The sequence below is a fragment of the Blennius ocellaris genome, assembly GCF_963422515.1.
Source record: "Blennius ocellaris genome assembly, chromosome: 22".
In the NCBI taxonomy this organism is placed as follows: Eukaryota; Metazoa; Chordata; class Actinopteri; order Blenniiformes; family Blenniidae; genus Blennius; species Blennius ocellaris.
This window is the reverse complement of record NC_137671.1, coordinates 12,147,560-12,166,412: the sequence shown is the minus strand read 5'-3', so window position 1 is coordinate 12,166,412 and position 18,853 is coordinate 12,147,560. Positions and strand designations below refer to the sequence as shown.

Here is an 18,853-nt window from a genome sequence, read left to right as displayed (position 1 = left end):
ATAAATTCTTAGATTTTTGAATTTCAAAAATATTCCTCTGGCTTTGTAGCGTGTTTGTGTTTTAAAACGAGCCGTTCTCCCCCGTGCAGACTGTGGAAGAGCTGCTGGCGGCGTGGAGGACGAGAACGAGTCCGAGGCGGGCTGGATCGAGGGCGCCGCCATCCTTCTGTCCGTCATCTGTGTGGTGCTGGTGACGGCGTTTAACGACTGGAGTAAAGAGAAGCAGTTCCGGGGCCTCCAGAGTCGCATCGAGCAGGAACAGAAATTTACCGTCGCCCGCGGAGGACAAGTCATTCAAATTCCCGTGGCTGAGATTGTCGTCGGCGATATTGCACAAATAAAATATGGTAAGAGTTTGTCGCCTCTCGAAAACGCGGATTAAGTTAAATAGCAGTTTGTTCAATTGAAGTCCCGTGTGTGTTTGCGTTCTAGGTGACCTCTTGCCTGCTGACGGAGTTCTCATCCAAGGCAATGATCTTAAGATCGATGAGAGCTCGCTCACAGGAGAGTCGGACCACGTCAAGAAAACACAAGAAAAAGATCCAATGCTGTTATCAGGTAACATGAAAACATTTGGTTTTACCGCCGTCGTCACAGTACTACTTATTATTCAAGAAGCCAGGGAGCCTGTTTAAATTACCATAAAAATGATCCCTTTTTCAATTATTTTTGAAAAAAGTTTTTATACACATGCACAGGTGTAAAATAAATAAATTAAACTGGCTTGATGGGTATGGTTTCACAAATAAATCAGTATTGAGGAGGAAAATGGTTTTCATGGTCATTCCAGAAATCAGGCAATGGGCACATTTTTTGTTTACACATAAACAGGCTTTTTAGATGCTGTTTAAATTAATTAAAACTGAGAAAGTAGAGCTCATCTCTAATGCATCAGTCATGTATATTCTCTTTCCTATTTTATGCATTCTTGAATTTTTTTTTTATTGAATTATTGCAAACCTCCTCTGTAATCTGACATTTCTCAGGCGGGACTGATCATTAGTGAAATGCACAAAAACATTTCTAGGCAGCATGAACATGGGAAGTTGACCGGTTCGGTGTAATCGCTTTTCAGCCGCCCGACGCTGCCCAGATGTAATCCTGTAATAGTTCCCCGTGTGGAGAGTCTCTTTGCTTCGCACGTTGACCTTTCAGCGCCTTGTTTGTGCTGTCAGTGTTGTCTGTGCCACTTCCCTCAGTCCTCCACATGAAGTGTGTGTGTGTGTGAGAGCAGAAACAGTTAGTGAAGTTCACCCGGCGTTCTGTCAGGACGCCTCCATAACGAAGCCGCCCTGTGCGTCCGTACCCTTTTCTCTGTCCCGTCTCCCCTTCGCTCACTCGCAAATGAAGCGAAAGCGCCTTCTAATTTTAACCAGCACAGGCAAACTTTTCAATGCTTTCTCCTTCTGTCTCCTGGGTTTCTCTCTCTGTCACTCCGACTTAAGCTTGTTATCTCTTCTGTTATTTGCTTTTTCTGTAAAAAAAAAAAAAAAAAAAAGGAAAGAAAGAAAAATCGACAAAATCTTCTCGCGTCTCAGGAGAAGCCAGAGATGCAGGCTTGTTGCGGGCTCTCAGAATCCAATTTATTCCCCCGTACTGACAATTGACTTTTGATTAAAGGCTGTTGATTAAAGGTTTTCAGGATATTTGCATTAGTGCTTGTGTTTTTTCTCTCTCTCTCTCTCTCTCTCTCTCTCTCTCTACTTTGTCCTGCATCAGTCGTCTGTATTTATTTCCCGCCTTTGAAAAGCTGCTTTTATTTTCTCCGTCTTGTGTGCAGCTGAACTCACCACTTGAAAGCTTGACTAAACCACTTTCTCAGCGCAGAAACTTACTCACCATTTGTGTCTTAACCAAAATGAAAAAGTCCCAAGTAAGAAATTAAGCTGGAAATGTATATCTGTTGAGGGATAACACTACGGTTGGTGTTTAATCAGACCTTTGGTTGGAAACTCATCAGAACAATGTGTTTCATTTTGTGAGGTAATGTCTTCGCCCATTCTTCATTTCCTTTACTGACATTTGTTTTCCTCTTCTTTCCTAAGGAACCCATGTAATGGAAGGCTCAGGGAAAATGGTCGTCACTGCGGTGGGTGTCAACTCACAAACTGGAATTATCTTCACTTTACTCGGGGGCGGCGAAGATGACGAGGAGGACGAGGAGGAAAAGAAAAAGGAGAAAGAAGAGAAGAGGAAGCAGAAAAAAAGTTAGTGTGCTTTACTACATGTTGATTCATCTGTTTTTGTTAGCAGTGACCAATGAACACACTCACAGATGGACATGTTTGCATAGACATCTCCTTTTTTTAAAAATGTATTTATTTTTGTTTTAGCATCATTTTACTGGGAGATTTGAGCATCTTTTGATGAGACTCATGAAAACGAAGAGCTTATGAAAGTTATTTTCTGCTTGTTTCAATTTCACCAATTCAAAACAATAAGATTGGACAGTTACATTAACTATGTTGTAATTTGCTAATTTCTGTCTGTTTCTTGCAATTTAATGACGTGACAAGGACAATCACATGAGACAAAAAATATTCTCCAATACTTTGAAATAGGAGCAATTTGTGCAAGATTTATGAAACCATTAAGAAAACATGAGACTTCATGTGTAAACTTTCCACACATTGACATAAAACACAACTTCTCTTCCCCCTAAAAAGGACCTCTGATTGAGAACCCAGTCAATCCACAGTCACCGTGTTTATGTTTTTGATTTAAAATCTGATTAATATACACATTTGAGGCGTGTTTTCCCAACTTCTACAATACAGTACTGAGCAGCAGTGTATGAGATGTCACTAAAGCTTCAGAATTTCTGAGCTATCTATCCTGAAATGTGTTAAATTTTGGTCAGTTTTACAAGTTCCCTGAGAAATAATGACATTTTTTGTGTGCCTGCTGCTTACCGCCAGCAGGTATACCCTCCATGTTTGCCAGTCATAGCGGATGACATTTTTCAGTTTTTTGCGGGGTTTATTTTCCTCTGGAATTTGTTCCCGAATCATTAACATATCATCATAGCACACTATTCCTGAATTTTCAGCAAGTTTTGATGTGCTTTTTGTGTGTGTGCCCCCAACAGAACTTGTTACCCACCAAAAATCTGGCGGGAAGAAAAAGATGAAGTAAAAAAAAAAAAAACAACAAAAAAAACGGGGCCCTACGAAAGTAATATTTGCACATTGCCTCTAAAATAGGCACAAAGAACATTTTTTTTTAATCACCTTTGAAATATGCTTGTACATGTCCCTGCAGTGAATCCCGTCTCCTCCTGCTTATTTATTGAGTGTCCTATAAACAGTTAGAGGCTAGTAATATTTCTCTCGACTGTTGTATTTTTCCATAGATAAGAAGCAAGACGGATCTGTGGAAAATCGTAAGAAAGGTGAGTCACCAGCGCTCACATACTATATGCCGACGCACACAATCATATATACTGTGTAATTGCCTTACCGCTCAGCTCTTAGCTTTCGGCATGAGCCCTGGGCTTTATCAGTGGTTGCCTCCCCCATTTACCCGTGCAGGGTATAGGTTAAAGCCTCAATCTGTTAATAATTGGCTACAGTGGTTTCACACAAAGTAATGAGGAGTTGCATATTTTTTACATGACCCTGTGTCAGCATATACTTAGTACGGGCTGTTCTTGGCTATCCATTGTACTGTCTGGCCCATCCCTTCTGTGTCTCCTCTTTTTGTCGTCCTTCTCTGGCACGTTGCGCTTTGAGCAGCAGGTGCTACTGAATCCAGTTATAGCGATTAGTGATGAGGGGATTAAAGCCATGCAACAATTCTGGGGCCAGAACATCTGCTTTCCCACCCATCTCCGTCTCTGACGCTCCCTCCAGCCCCGACAATTTGATTTCTATTGATGTCCCGATCTGAACTATACAGACGCAAACTTCAGGGCTGCGACTGGGTGCAACTCTCAGACGGCAGGCAATGATAATGAAGCGGTTTAGTGGCAACGCAGCCAGCGAGCCCGGCTCGTAGTCATGCTGGGACGCTATGATCAGTAGTGCTCGGGTCTTTGACCACAACCCTGGCACTGCTCCCTGGTGCACAGATTCCCTCTGCCTGCCAGGAATCAACAGTAATCCTTTAGACTGAGATTACATCGACCATGTAAGTGCAGAGTGAGCCACAGTCTGCAGCAGCTGCAGTAGCCTAATGTTCCTGCTTCCTGCTACATACATTTATACACAATACCGGCCTACTGTCTGGACTATAAGTAATGTTTGCATTGTCAGATTAGCCAAATTAGACCAGATGTGTCTGCTCCTTTGAAAACAGGATTATAAAGTATTTCCTGGTAATGCAAAGTGTCAGTCCTGCAGCAGCAGCAGCAGTGTCGGACCTCAGCTCAGCCCCAAGAGATCCTGAGGAAGCCATTTAAAGGAATTTAACTGGTAGCAACTGCTGTGGTTTCCACCAAAGCAGGAGTCGATACCTGAGGCTAACATTTAACCCATTCTTTAATTGTCGGGTGTGATGTTGATAATTATATTTCTGAAACTTTCAGCTAATTACTGCACAGACGGATCACTGCAAACCTAATTACTTTGACATTTCCTTTGGTCCGTGGATTAAAAAGAAAGAAGCAAGGCCGACTATAATTTTTAAATCTTAATCAGTGGCAACAGTATGGTAAATAGTCTGTGGGACTGGACTCAAATATTTACATGAAACATCACTTTTGTCATTAGTAAGACTTGTTGCTCTCTTCATGAGCCGATCAAAGATGTCAGTTGGAACAAAACAAGCTCAGATCTGTTGTTGATGTGTTTTTTCACACTGACAATTATTACTGGAGCGAGCTTTTTACCAGACGTTTGATGGTTTGAATCAAGGCTCTCAAACCCTCCAGCTGGTTTCATGAGGGAGTGAGTCCAGCGCAAAACCTGCTCCAAATCAAACTGGCAGATCAGATGGTGGATTGTGCCCATTGAAACGCACTCCGGTGATCACAATCATATGAAATTAATAAAAATACTAATGTTCAGACAACTCACAACTTGTAAACTGTGGTTTGTTTATTTACAGTATTATCATTTGTTTTAACTTCCAACTATGCAGCAAAAAAACAATAGGTGCTCATCAGTCCTGGAGCACATTTAAAAGATATGAATAAGAATATTTCTATCATTCTGCATGCCTAAATGAAAGTGTTGAAATGATTCCACATTAATGCAGCATTCCAGCTAATACCTTTTTGTGCTTGTTGAGCATTTTGTCTTGTTTTGTTTCCTACAGCTAAAGCACAGGACGGTGCTGCTATGGAGATGCAGCCGCTAAACAGTGATGAGGGAGCTGATGCAGAGGAGAAAAAGAAGTCCAACCTGCCAAAGAAAGAGAAGTCTGTTCTGCAGGGAAAACTGACCAAACTCGCAGTTCAGATTGGAAAAGCAGGCGAGTCCGACCACACCACTTCACTCTTGCACAAAATTACATTTTTTTTTTTTTTTAACATTCCTTGCTGCTTTTACTGTCAGTAAAAGTTGGATTGTTTAAATTAAATTGACTTACAATTCCTCCGATCTCTCTATTTCTCAGGTCTGGTTATGTCAGCCATCACTGTCATTATCCTGGTGGTGCTGTTTGTCGTCGACACTTTCTGGATCCAGAATCTGCCCTGGGTCAAGGACTGCACACCCATTTACATCCAGTTCTTTGTGAAATTCTTTATCATTGGCGTCACCGTTCTCGTGGTGGCTGTCCCCGAAGGCCTGCCGCTCGCTGTAACAATCTCCCTGGCTTATTCCGTTAAGGTAAAGTCTCCAAGCCAAGTTGCTGTTGCCGGGGCCGACTCTCACTCTTGCAGCTTACTCTTTAGCCTATTAGAACTAACAAGCCGAGTTGTTAGGACTTTGCTAACCGATACACTTAAGCCGAGCTTTGATCCCATCTCCAGAAGTCGGTATCCAACAGAAGCTTTGCCCAGCCACGAACCCGATCTCTTCATTTGCATCATTAAAGTTATAAATGTATTGCAATCTGCACTGTAGCATTTCAGCACGACTCATCGGTAACTGTCTTTGTCATTCTCCCTCCAGAAAATGATGAAAGATAACAACCTGGTGCGTCACTTGGATGCTTGTGAAACCATGGGCAATGCTACCGCCATCTGCTCTGACAAGACTGGCACCCTGACGATGAACCGCATGAGAGTGGTACAAGCCTACATCGCTGAAAAACACTACAGGAAGGTCCCCGAACCCGAGAACATCCCCTCCTCCTCTTTAGACATGCTCATTCTGGGAATTGCCGTCAACTGCGCCTACACTACTAAGATCATGGTAGGCGTCTGAAAACTCCACTTGCATTGTGTCGCACCTTGAGTATTGCATTGTGTAGGAACAGAGCCTTTTAACTAACCGTATGTTTTCCCGTTAGCCCCCAGAGAAGGAAGGGGGCCTGCCACGACAGGTTGGAAACAAGACCGAATGTGCCTTGCTTGGCTTTTCTAACGACTTAAAACGAGACTACCAGACGATCCGCAACGAAATCCCCGAAGAGAAACTCTACAAGGTGTACACCTTTAACTCAGTCCGCAAATCTATGAGTACTGTGTTGAAGATGGCCGACGGCAGCTACCGGATGTTCAGCAAAGGAGCATCGGAAATTCTCCTAAAAAAGTAAGAAAACTTTAGTTTCCACATGTTACAGATGACTTATTTGTGCTTCATTGACGACGCCGGCGCTTCCGTTCACGTGCAAAATGTGTCCAGTGAGTTTGTTGTATGTGCTCAAGCTGGCCAGACCGTGTAGTAAATTGACATGTTTAACGGCTTAAACAGCTAAGTAGTTCAACCGCTTCCCACCCAAGCCCCTTAGGTTTCCGACTTAAAAACAGGCAGTGAGAAAATGAGCCGGTAACAGTTCTGTAAGCCTCTTAACCAAGCAGGCTTCTTTTTAACCCTTGGATGGTTCAGTACGACTTCTTACTGTTGCAGTTCACCATTCAAATACGGTCCTCTCTTTTTTTATACCAAATGTAAATGACATTTTTACATTAGCGTGTTTGTACTTCATCATTATTAATGAATTCCCTACGGACACATCTTAGCTCATGATGCATTCTCCTTACCTCCCAGGTGCTATAAAATCCTGACGGCAAATGGTGAGGCGAAGGTGTTCCGTCCACGCGACCGAGACGACATGGTGAAGAAAGTGATCGAGCCCATGGCCTCAGAGGGGCTGAGAACCATCTGCCTTGCTTATAGGGACTTTTCCACCGCTGACGGGGAGCCCGACTGGGACAATGAAAACGATATTCTCACTGGGCTCACCTGCATTTGTGTGGTGGGCATCGAAGACCCTGTGAGACCGGAGGTGAGACACCGGAAACAAAAAGCATCACCACAAAGTCGCATCGTAATTGAAAACGGTTGGTCACCGTGTCTCACGATTGCAGATACAATCTATTGTGTGACACACTTTTTTTGATTGCATTTACAAATTGCATGGTAAATTAAAAAAAATGTACATTTGTGTATGTAAAAAACACAACATAAGAGACATGCTGTTCACATAAAGAATAGCAAAAATCAACACCTTATCCTTGAAGGCTCACGTGCCATTCTCCACAGTAATAGAGAGAAATGATTGTGGGAGATGAAAATCAAGACTTTTTCTGACCTCAGTGTATTGGCGTGGGAGTTAGATTGTGAGCCTCAGAAAATATTTGCACAAAGCACTGCCAACGTCATGTTTAAAGCTGGGGCGGGGGGTGGAAGGTCATCTGACAGGCATTTTTAAAGAGAGCGTGCAGGCAGATCCTTCCGACAAGCACTTTAATGGAGCTTCTTGCACTGGAATGATGGCCTCGCAGGCTTTCTAAGCAAAGAGAGGAGACAGAGTAATGCATTGTCAGCCATTTCTAAATGATGCATGCCATCATTGTTTCCCAGTAGTGGACTCGTAATGAACTTTTCTAAAGAGTTGTTCCACCGTATGAAAAAGCTGTGTGTCACTGGATTACCTGACGCTCTCTCATCTGCTTTGGCTTCCCGCCCAGCGTTAGGTTTGTAAGGGACTCAATTAAAGCAGTGAAAGCTGCAAGAGTATGACGTCCTTCACGACCGCCTCACAGAAGAGCAATTTGTCTATTTCAGGGTTTAGATACACACACAATTGATGAACACTGCTTTTGAAGTCCCTGGGGATTTGCAAAAAAAAAAAAAACCCATCACACAATTTCTTTCGCCAGTTATATTTCCTTTTGTTGTTTAGGTCCCAGATGCTATCAGGAAATGCCAGCGTGCTGGCATCACGGTGCGTATGGTGACTGGGGACAACATCAACACAGCTCGAGCCATCGCCACCAAGTGCGGCATCCTGCAGCCCGGAGATGACTTCCTCTGCCTGGAGGGAAAGGAGTTCAATCGCCGGATACGTAATGAAAAAGGAGAGGTGAGTCATTGTAAGAACAAGATCTTTCAGAGACAAAAAAAAAAAATGTGCTGTTGAAATTATGTCATTTTTTTTTTTTTTTCCCCCTCATATTTATAGATCGAACAGGAACGCATCGACAAGATTTGGCCCAAACTGCGAGTACTAGCTCGTTCTTCTCCCACAGACAAACACACTCTAGTAAAAGGTAGCTATGTTTTTCTGGTACGCCTCACTATGACGACACTTCCGCGAAGTTGTTTCAGGAGGAATGTTTATTTAAATATGTTGTATTTCGCTATCCTAGGTATTATTGACAGCACGGTGATAGAGCAGAGGCAAGTAGTAGCTGTAACAGGAGACGGTACAAATGATGGTCCTGCCTTGAAGAAAGCTGACGTTGGCTTCGCCATGGTGAGTTTTTATCTTTGCTCTTAAAGGGGTCAAGTACCTTGCTCAAGGACTTACAATGGGGACGCAAGTTCATTGTGTTCACTTGATATTAGGATGGGCGTCTGCTGCGAAAAGTAATAAAGTCGACACTTGAAGCTGCAATGAGTTTTCGTTCTTAAAAATAAAAAAAAAAAAGGAAACGGCCATTAATGTCATTTGAAAGAATCAAAACCGTATCCGATACCTGGGAAACGGTTAATATGGGAAGAAATGATCCACTGGAAACTTGAGAATGTTAAATATCTTCAGGCCCGATTCAGACACATTCTTGACCATCCTCTTTTTTTCCTTTCCAGGGAATTGCTGGGACAGACGTCGCCAAGGAGGCGTCTGACATCATTCTGACCGACGACAACTTTTCCAGCATCGTCAAAGCTGTCATGTGGGGACGAAATGTATACGACAGCATCTCCAAATTCCTCCAGTTTCAGTTAACTGTCAATGTAGTGGCTGTCATTGTAGCATTTACAGGAGCCTGCATCACACAAGTAAGCTCAGTCAACTTTTATTTCTTCTAATTGTAATTAAAGAAATTTAAAAAAAACGTGATTGGGGGGCTCTTCCAAGAAAGTAGAAAACTTGCTAAAGTGTCGCACTGTCTCAACACTTGATGGCAGGAACAGATTGAAAGAGCTGAACAGTTTCAGGGGAAGAGTGAAGTTCTGCGTTCCTCGCAGCCAAATTAAATTCCAGCAAGAAGTCCTCGGTCTCCAGCATGTTTCTCATCCCTGATTGTCTTCATTTACATAAAATCGTTGTTGCAATCGCAAGTTGTTATTCTTTGAGAGCATTTGCACGTTTGGAGACAGCGAGCGGCTTTAATTTCTGTCTTGAGGATGCTTTTCCCACCGGTTATCAATTCTAAACCTCATCCAAAGACATGTCTAATCCTCACTGTCACAGCTCATAAACATGCACTCAGTCATGCAGAAGGCATCCAATCCATTTGTTTTTCCCCACATGCCTTCTTGCTTTGCCTCAACTCCAACATCTTGGTTAAATGCTCTGAATGTTCCACATTTGACGTCAAAATGTGATTTTTTTTTGGCACCTCCCTCTGCCTCCAGGATTCTCCGCTGAAAGCAGTACAGATGTTGTGGGTCAACCTGATCATGGACACCTTCGCTTCACTCGCTCTGGCCACGGAGCCCCCCACGGAGTCGCTGCTGCTGCGGAAGCCATATGGGCGCAACAAGCCTCTGATCTCCCGCACCATGATGAAGAACATCCTGGGTCAGGGAGTGTTCCAGCTGATCATCATCTTCACCCTGCTCTTTGCTGGTGAGAGGCTCGTCCGCGTTTAAAGACGGATGTTTCGTGTGCTCAAAGGGGGGGGCACGGGATAATCCTGTTGAGGATAAATGCAAACGTTTATGTAGATCATGCACTTGTCTGGGCTTTGAGACTTGTTAAAACCGTGCTATTTCTTCTGCCTCCTGATTAATATGAACTGTGACTCGGCCAAGATTTTTTTATTTTTTTAAATTATTATTATATAAGCTGTTGATCTTAGCCACTCACGCCTACCTAGCGGGTTGGCATCTGAGGGCAGTCGGGCTCCATCTGTTGACACGCAGAGCATGAATGCACCGCGCATGGAAACGTCATTTGCCACAGTGCAGACAGTCTTTTGCAATATTTAAATCATACACGTCATGATAAGATCGATATATAGCGCAGCTCTGTTTGTTCATCCCGTTTGAACATTTGTTTATTTCTCGTTTCCGTCTCCCTTTACCTGCAGGAGAGAAGATCTTTGACATCGACAGTGGCAGAGACGCACCCCTCCACGCTCCTCCCTCCGAACACTACACCATTGTCTTCAACACCTTTGTCCTGATGCAGCTTTTCAATGAAATTAATGCCCGCAAGATCCACGGCGAACGGAACGTTTTCGAGGGCATCTTCAACAACATTATTTTCTGTAGCATTGTCTTTGGTACCTTCATAATCCAGGTAAAGGCGACTGAAGTTCCTCCCGGTGACTCATTTCACCGTCTTAACTCTCCCAACGTCGACTCCGGTCTGCACGAGTTAACCCTGAAGTTTTCCTCTCTGAGCGCTTCTGCTCTCTCCTAGATCGTCATCGTGCAGTTTGGAGGGAAGCCATTCAGCTGCGTGGCTCTGACTATTGACCAGTGGCTGTGGTGCACTTTCTTAGGCTTTGGATCCCTTCTCTGGGGACAGGTAGGAAAAGACTACAGTGCCTCACATTCACTTTGCAAGATGGGAAAAATATGGTATGACACTGCCCCCCTGTGTTGGGAATGTTTCTATTAATTGTTTGATGCATGCAGACATGTAACAGTACATGATGTTCTCCAGCTCTGAAGAAATTAGAATTGGATTTAATGTAAGAGTTACTACTAACCACGGATGATTTGTCCTTTTATGATGAAGACATGTCAAAAATGTACATTGCTTAGGTGTAGCTATGGTTAAAGATATTGTGTATATATATATATAGCCAATATAGAGAGTACAAGATTTTTTTTGCCTCTTCATTGCTTTTGTTAGAGGGAAAAATAGGATAAAATCCCCTCACAACTGAAGCTAATAATAAATGTTTGATGTTGTTCTCGCTTGTTCTCTCTGCCCACAATCATCCCACATAGCAGTGCATATAATATGTTATTATCCCCTCTTGTCAGTTCAACACGACTGACATTGCCAGCGTTCCCTGACAAAACACAAATAATGAGGCTGCACTGAGTGCACCCGGGTCCACAAAATATTCACATTGTAGGAGATTCTTGATTCCAAACCAGACTTCTGCCCTCGAGGGTCGGATCCGCCCCACAATCCGCACTCGCATCTCTGTGTCTGTTGACGACTGGCCGTCTGAATAGGTGGATTTTCATCGTGGCTCAGTGGCTCTTCTCTTGTAATCAAAAGTGCAAGAGCTGCACTACAATAACATCCAAGTGTATTGTTAGAAACATATTTACTTGTAATTCTCACTAGTTTTCTCTGCTCTGCGATTATTTTCCGTAATTCCTCTGAGATAAATTTGTATTGTTTGTCGAGGACTGTCTGTTCTCTCCGTGCAATCCATTTTTCATTTTGTTATTGTATTAAAGTTTAAAATGGACTTATTGGAGAGGGTCGGTGCTGCAGGGCAAACTCCAAAGTCATTAAACTGAATTTCTAGCATCTGCCGCTTCACACGTCTCAGGCAACCTGATGTCTCAGCCGTGCTTTAGGTCTGCCCTGATGTCTTTCAGGTAATCTCCTCAATACCCACCAGCCGCTTAAAATTCTTAAAAACGGCGGGCCACGGCACCCAAAAGGAGGAGATCCCCGATGAGGAGCTGGAGGAGCTGGAGGACATGGACGAGATCGACCACGCCGAGCGGGAGCTTCGTCGAGGTCAGATCCTCTGGTTCCGAGCCTCAATCGCAATCCAAACTCAGGTAACGACCCGCCGAGTTTCCCGCGTACCACTTGAGCCAGCGCACCCGACACCAAGGGAATCACAAGCCATAAACTCTTTTAACTCTCTATTGCTCCTCCAGCTTAAAATCTATGTTTTGTTTTCTTGGCACTCTTAAAGAATGCTTGTGCCCTAAAAACGAAAGCCCCCCCTTTTTTTTTTTCCTCTTAATTTTTCTGTTCTGCTTCTGAGCTAAAGCAGGTTCTTCTGCCTATTTCTGACTCGGTCTGAATCTTTTCCGCTAAAACCCGACTGTTTGAAGGTACTGATGAGAAGCAAGTGAGTTTGGATTGGATGGAAAGCGCGATCGTGAATGTTCACTGAACACCAGCATGGCAATAGCTGGAAGTACGGAAGAGAAAAGAGTGGAAGTCGGGTCAGATTTTGGAGTCAAATCCCCCCCCCCCCCCCCCCCCCCCCGATCAGTGCCTTTAAACCCAACCGTCCCTCCTTTTTCACTACAATGCCTAAATCAAATTTCAATTGAGTTCATTTTGTTTTTTTCTTCTATGGATACTGGTGCCTTTTCTTTATTTTTTTCTTCTCTCTTTTCTCTCTCCTCTGGCTGTGTTGTGTTTTATTTCCTCTGGGCTTTCTCCCTGTCACGCTGTCTGATTCTTTGCAGATGGATGTAGTGAGTGCGTTCCAGAGTGGAACTTCCTTTCAGGGGGCTCTCAGGCGGCAGGCCTCCAACTCCAGCCAACAACAGCACGATGTAACCAATGTTTCTAGCCCTACACATGTAGCCTTTTCTACTACTACCACTACTGCCCACTGCCGCCAACTCCGCTTCTGCCACTGTGGGGTGTGAGTGCTGTTCTCCTCTAGTGCATGAGACTTTTTATTTCTTCTTCTCTTTCTAACATCTTCCTCCTCCACTCTTCTTCTTCACCTAACGTTGACACTTTGACTCTGTCATGCTTCTTCCTAATGTCCCCCCCCCCCTCCTTGTTTTCTTTCCCTCCCCTCCCACAAAAAAAAAAGAGATACCAAAACCACATCTTCCATATTGCTTCGATAACACTGCTGTTATATATATCTCTATATATATGTACCCTGTAACCAGGTCGCTTCAAGCGTCAAGGTGTTTTTTTTTTCTCTGTGTCATCATGTTTTCTGTTCCGCTTCTGCTTCGGTCTGTAAATGGAAAGTTTTAACTGTTATATCGGGGGTGGGGGGTGGGGGGGGGGGGGGTGGGGGGGGGGGGGGGGGGGGGGTGGATGATGTATTCACTATTTGATCGGACATTACATTCTGGATTGACAGTCACCAGGTTTGTGTGCAGCTGCTCTGTGCCTCTGTAGATCATGGGTCTTTGTCGCAGCTCTCCTAGTCCTAGTCGGGTAAATGTTTTGAGTATATGCCATGATCACTCTCTAAAACGGTAGAGACAAACCCCGACCTGGACCTCAGTGAGGAGAAAAAAGAAAGAAAAGAAAAAATCCATCCAAGTGTCGTAGATGTTTTGTCAGTCATTGGTGGATGATGCACTTTTGCTTTCCAGCAGTTTTAGGACGGGCACCGTTTTGTCACAACGGGGTGTCGTGGCTGTTTGTGTGTTTGATGCGAGGCGGCGTGTGCCGCGGGGAGAGTCGGGCCGTCCATCCCCAACGTGTCGCGGAGCGGATACGGATCATTTGGTGGTGGTATTTCCTCAAGGTCTTTTCCTCTCGAGCCGTGCCTTACAAGGACTGTGTGCCTGCTGCCACGAACCTCGTTCCTCCTCCAGATCTCGCCAGACTGATCATCCAGTGGGTTTTTGAATGTCTTACAGATGTGACAGAAGAGCTCAGTGCTCTCCTGAATGTAAACATGTGGGACTTTCCCTGACACGTTACCTGCACGTCCACTGTTGGTTTTCTCCCTCTGTGAACAGTTTTGCAGTGCTTGCAGTAATAAGTCTCTCTCCATAGGTGGGATGGCGTCTCCCTTTCCTCACGTTACCTTTTCTTTCAGGTGCTCTTCCAAAAAGTATTTTAACTCTTTAATTCCCCAGTTTTGTTTCTCTCTGTGTTGATACTGTGTTTTGTCGCCACAATGTGTCCACGTGTGTTGCCAAAAGAAATGACCCGAACCGAACCGATGAATCCCACTGACTCCCCGCATATATGAAATGTGTCATGGGCTATACTCAAAGGTTTACTACCATTGAACACAAGGTAGTGCCGCGCTCTGCATGGGTTCAAAGTCTCTGGTCTCGTTTGTGAGTTTTTTACCCCCCCCCCCCCCACTTTGTGCTGTTTTTGACATGTGAACCAGCTTGTAGACATGCTTGGCTGCTGCAGCTTCTTTGTTTTTACTCCACGAACATAAGCCTACAACTGACCACCCCTCTCTTTCTATGGTCTTCCTGTTCTCCTCCTCCTCCTCCCCTGCTTTCTGACTCTGTCTGTCTGTCTGTCTGTCTCTCTCTCTCTCTCTCTGTCTGTTACTCTCTGTCTGTCTCTCTCTCTCTCTCTGTCTGTTACTCTCTGTCTGTCTCTCTCTCTCTCTCTCTGTCTGTTGCTCTCTGTCTGTCTCTCTCTCTCTCTGTCTGTCTCTCTCTCTCTTTCTCTCTCTCTCTCCCTCTCCCTCTCTCTCTTTCTCTCTCTCTCTCTCTCTCTCTCCTCCGCATGTCCGATAACGGTAAACTCTCGTGTCCAGCCTTCTGTCTATTTCTTTAGTATACCGGATGTGTTCTTTTATCGAGAACATCATTCCTCTAGTTTCTTGGTTCCCGTTTTACTGCATTTTGATTAATCCGATTCAGGCTTTTACCAAGTGTTTTGTGAAATACTACCACCGTACTGACCCCCCCCCCCCCCCCCCTTTTTCTCAAATAAACAACACATATATTGCAGTGAGTTTGACACTGGTGTGCCCCCCCCCCCCCCTCCCCTGGAACATTACTCAAATAACTACAGTACTTTAAATACTAGTTTTATTAAAACTGTCTCAGTTTTACTACTTTACTTCAGTTTAACAGGCTCCAACTTCCTGTTCGTCATAGATCAATAAAATGGCACCCGGTCTAGTTTATTTGTTTATTTATTTTTGTGTGCATGCTCCCTCTTTACACCTGGCATTAGAAGAGTGATTGGAACGGAGTCGTGACGCTACATGACCGTTCGGGTGTCGACGTTATCACACAGGAAAGCAAATGGAAAGACTGGAGGTGAAAGGATGTGATCTGAAGTTTCAAACTGACTGCTGGCTGTTTGGATGTGATGAGACGCAAGAGTTGAAGGGATCAGAGCTGATTGTAGATTAAAGAGAGCAGAAGACTTGGGCAACAGCAATCATACATAAATACATTTTATATAGACATCTCGGTAGAACTCATTCTTTCAGTGTTTTTCAAGTCCAAACAATAAGTCATGACATAATAGAATTATTACAATTTTAGGGGGGAAATATTTTGCCTGCCCCATAATGTAATATTAAAAAGTGTGTATGTTTTGGGCTCTGGGTCGTGTTACGTTATTGACCGAGTTGTTACATTTTGGGTTTTATCACATTATATTTTCTAACAGTTGAGCTGAGAGGCTGTTTTCAGATCCACGACCAAGATGGACGAGTTGTTCATCGTCTCTGCTTGTCCGTTATTCAAAGTGTTTTTGTTTTGGGTGAGCACATGGCATGGCAGCTCCTTTGACTCCACAAGCTCAGCTTAGTTGCTGTGTGACTGAATGAACGTGGCTGAAAGTGTCGACTGTTTTCAACCTGCTGCTGCAGTAAAAAATAAAAAAGGAATATAATAAGGTTCTAATTGTCAGATGCGTTTTAATGCCAAGTGTAAAGGGGGTGTAGGATATGGAGACTTCCTGGTAGCTGATTTCAAATGGAACTTGAGTTAATGGGTGAGGACTAAACATCGCATAACTAGTATGTAAAACTGGAAATAACTGCACGTATCTTTAAGACCCCCCCCCCCTCCCCCTTTACAGATCAGTGGTTTTGAAGCCTCTAAAACTCACCTGTTTTTCACCTCATAAACCTTGGATTTTATCTGTCGTGTCATCCGCGTGACAAACTGAAGCGAATGATGCTTGTCGTGGCCACACGTGACTAAACGCTGTGTCTGTCCCGTCTTCCTCCACCCCTCCTCCCCCTCCCCCCCCTTCCTCCAGATCCGGGTGGTGAATGCATTCCGCAGCTCCATCTCCCTCTATGAGGGGCTGGAGAAGCCCGAGTCACGATCATCGATCCACAACTTTATGACCCACCCCGAATTCCGGATAGAGGACTCTGAGCCCCACATCCCCCTCATAGACGACACCGACGCGGAGGACGACGCCCCCACCAAGCGCAACTCCGCCAGCCCGCGCAACGCCACGCCCACGCCGCCCTCGCCCACCGCCACCACCGTCGCCCCCGCCACGCCGGTCTCCCCGTCCCCGTCCCTGAACCAGAACAATAACGCTGTGGAGAGCAGCAACCACCTCCTCCCAGAGCCCCCCACGTCAGGAACCCCCTCGGCCCCGGGGAGCCCCCTACACAGCCTGGAGACCTCCCTTTGATCCCAGCGACCCACCCCCCCCTCACCCCTCAACTCCACACGTCAACACCTCTTTTTCTAGCCGCCACCACGGAGCTCGACCCGGACGAGGAGGAGGAGTAGGAGGAGGAGGAGGAGTAGGAGTAGGAGGAGGCGGGGAGCTCGACTGGGGGCCGGACTAGGAGATCAAGAACAGCAGACATTCAGAGGAATGTACGGAGTGGTGTGGATTCTTTGCTCTTCTTCTCTCTCTCTTTTTTTTTTGTTCTTATTAATACCCTGCTACAACACAAAGACTCTGTCTTCACCCCCCCTCCCCCCTCCCCGCCCCCCCTCCTCCTTGGTAACACTTTGTTTTTCTTGGTAACAAGGGGTGACTATAAACTGATTGAAAGTGACCTGTTTTTATTATTCTAATATTATTGCTATTATTTTAATTGCGAAGGGGAGGAGCTCCTCCTGGCTTGAAGATCGTCTGTAAGAATTTTGAAAGAACCTTTTAGCTTCTCTTTTATCTGAATGGTGTTGTATATTTATCTCTTTGGCCCTTGCTCATTCAAAACTTATTTCTGCTCCACCGGCTGTTAATATTTTGAGTTATTTATGTTTTGTTTTTTTTTTTGTTTTTTGGGGGGAAAAAGCAGGTCTGTTTACAAAGTTTGTAGATACTTTTTTTCTGTTTGTAGGCAAAAGAGCTTCCTGATGTATGATGCAGAAAACTGGGACGGAATAGAAAATGAATGAGAGGATTATTTCAGATACTGCTGTATTTTCAGGAAAAAAAAAAAGGGGTGTTTCTATTGAAACTTAACTATTTTTGCCTGCAAGTTTTATTTGTTATATATTTGTAGATAAATATAGAACCTTCTAGCCAAACCGACAAACACTACGGCTTGTATAGAGAAGAGGTCCATCGGGACTCGGGAGGTTTTCACAGGATTTCGGGACGGGAAAGACGATTCGGGCTTCTGTCCACTAACATCGCTATAAATATTTACTTCTTCCATTTCTTCGATAGTTTTCTTGTGCGCACACACACACACACACACACACACACAAAAAAAGCCCTTCAAGAGTTCTGGGTTCTCTTTTTCTTCATTATTGTGTTCAAGAATTTCCACATGTTGAAAGGTTCCGGGCCCGTATTTAGCAAGCATCTCTCGAGTCGCACGAGGAAACTAAAGCTTTCAGCAAGTTTTCCTTTTTTGTTTAGATGTGCAAACCAAAGTTGTCGTAGACTCGACGCAGGAGCGAGTACGAGACGCTGATTTAATGTCGAATTAAAAAAAAAAAAAAAAAATTGCCAACGACTCACTTGCCTCAGTCAAAATTTGCGCTGTATCGTGAGCTTTCTTATTTATTTCTCTGTACAACGTTCATATAGACAACATGAATGTGCCTTGGCTTCTATAATATAATTTCGACCACCCATCACCTTCAGGAAACTTCCTCGGAAAATACGACTCCTTCAGCTGAACGCAGGACCAAATAAACCTCAACATTTTAGGTCTGATTTTCCTGATGCTTGGTAAATATGGAACCCTGGTCGTTAATAAAAAAAAGAGAGAAACATTTTTCTTTTTTTGTTGTTTTGTTGGGTTTTTTTCTCAGCAAAAACATTATCTCCCCGCCTGCCAATGTACAATACAGACATTTGTTTACTCAGGCATAGAAAAAAGTATTTAATTTTAAAGGAATTAATAAAGAAAAGAACCTTTTAACTTTAGACTTTGTGTATTTAGATAGCAAAACATCGTCTTGTTGGAAAAGCAAGTGGATTATTTTCATATTTCATTCACTTTAAAGCTCATACTATAGCAACTGTTTGAATTCTACTCCTCCAAAGTTCTGGTTTGTTGGCATTAAATTATTAAAAGAAATCTAAGGTGGGGAGGGGTGGGGAAAAAAAGCTTCTTTTTTTTTGGTTATTTTTTTCTTTGCCTTCGACCTTGTTCATAAGACTCCTCTCACCGTTAATAAAATGTTGCTGCATTTGGTTTGTTTGTAAAATATTTTTGACACCTGATGTACTGGAAACGCTAAATAATTGGACATGTGCATTTTTCAAGAATAAAGACTATAGGCTTACACTGGTA

General features: G+C 43.9%; 1 protein-coding gene across 2 annotated transcripts in view; it reads left to right on the top strand.

Moving 5' to 3' along the window:
* atp2b1a (ATPase plasma membrane Ca2+ transporting 1a) overlaps nucleotides 1–18,853 on the top strand; it is a 36,772-nt gene extending 17,919 nt beyond the window's left edge. Inside the window, exons 4-22 of one of the 2 annotated variants that reach the window (XM_080518322.1) lie at nucleotides 90–347; nucleotides 433–558; nucleotides 2,046–2,207; nucleotides 3,353–3,391; nucleotides 5,257–5,412; nucleotides 5,557–5,771; nucleotides 6,057–6,299; nucleotides 6,397–6,638; nucleotides 7,098–7,335; nucleotides 8,236–8,415; nucleotides 8,515–8,602; nucleotides 8,702–8,808; nucleotides 9,144–9,335; nucleotides 9,915–10,128; nucleotides 10,592–10,803; nucleotides 10,927–11,034; nucleotides 12,072–12,260; nucleotides 12,906–12,995; nucleotides 16,390–18,853. In XM_080518322.1, the coding sequence (XP_080374448.1) occupies nucleotides 90–347; nucleotides 433–558; nucleotides 2,046–2,207; nucleotides 3,353–3,391; nucleotides 5,257–5,412; nucleotides 5,557–5,771; nucleotides 6,057–6,299; nucleotides 6,397–6,638; nucleotides 7,098–7,335; nucleotides 8,236–8,415; nucleotides 8,515–8,602; nucleotides 8,702–8,808; nucleotides 9,144–9,335; nucleotides 9,915–10,128; nucleotides 10,592–10,803; nucleotides 10,927–11,034; nucleotides 12,072–12,260; nucleotides 12,906–12,995; nucleotides 16,390–16,779 (3,449 nt within the window). In that variant the 3' untranslated portion in view covers nucleotides 16,780–18,853. The remainder of the gene's footprint in view (nucleotides 1–89; nucleotides 348–432; nucleotides 559–2,045; nucleotides 2,208–3,352; nucleotides 3,392–5,256; nucleotides 5,413–5,556; nucleotides 5,772–6,056; nucleotides 6,300–6,396; nucleotides 6,639–7,097; nucleotides 7,336–8,235; nucleotides 8,416–8,514; nucleotides 8,603–8,701; nucleotides 8,809–9,143; nucleotides 9,336–9,914; nucleotides 10,129–10,591; nucleotides 10,804–10,926; nucleotides 11,035–12,071; nucleotides 12,261–12,905; nucleotides 12,996–16,389) is intronic. The other variant, XM_080518323.1, reaches the window with a different exon arrangement.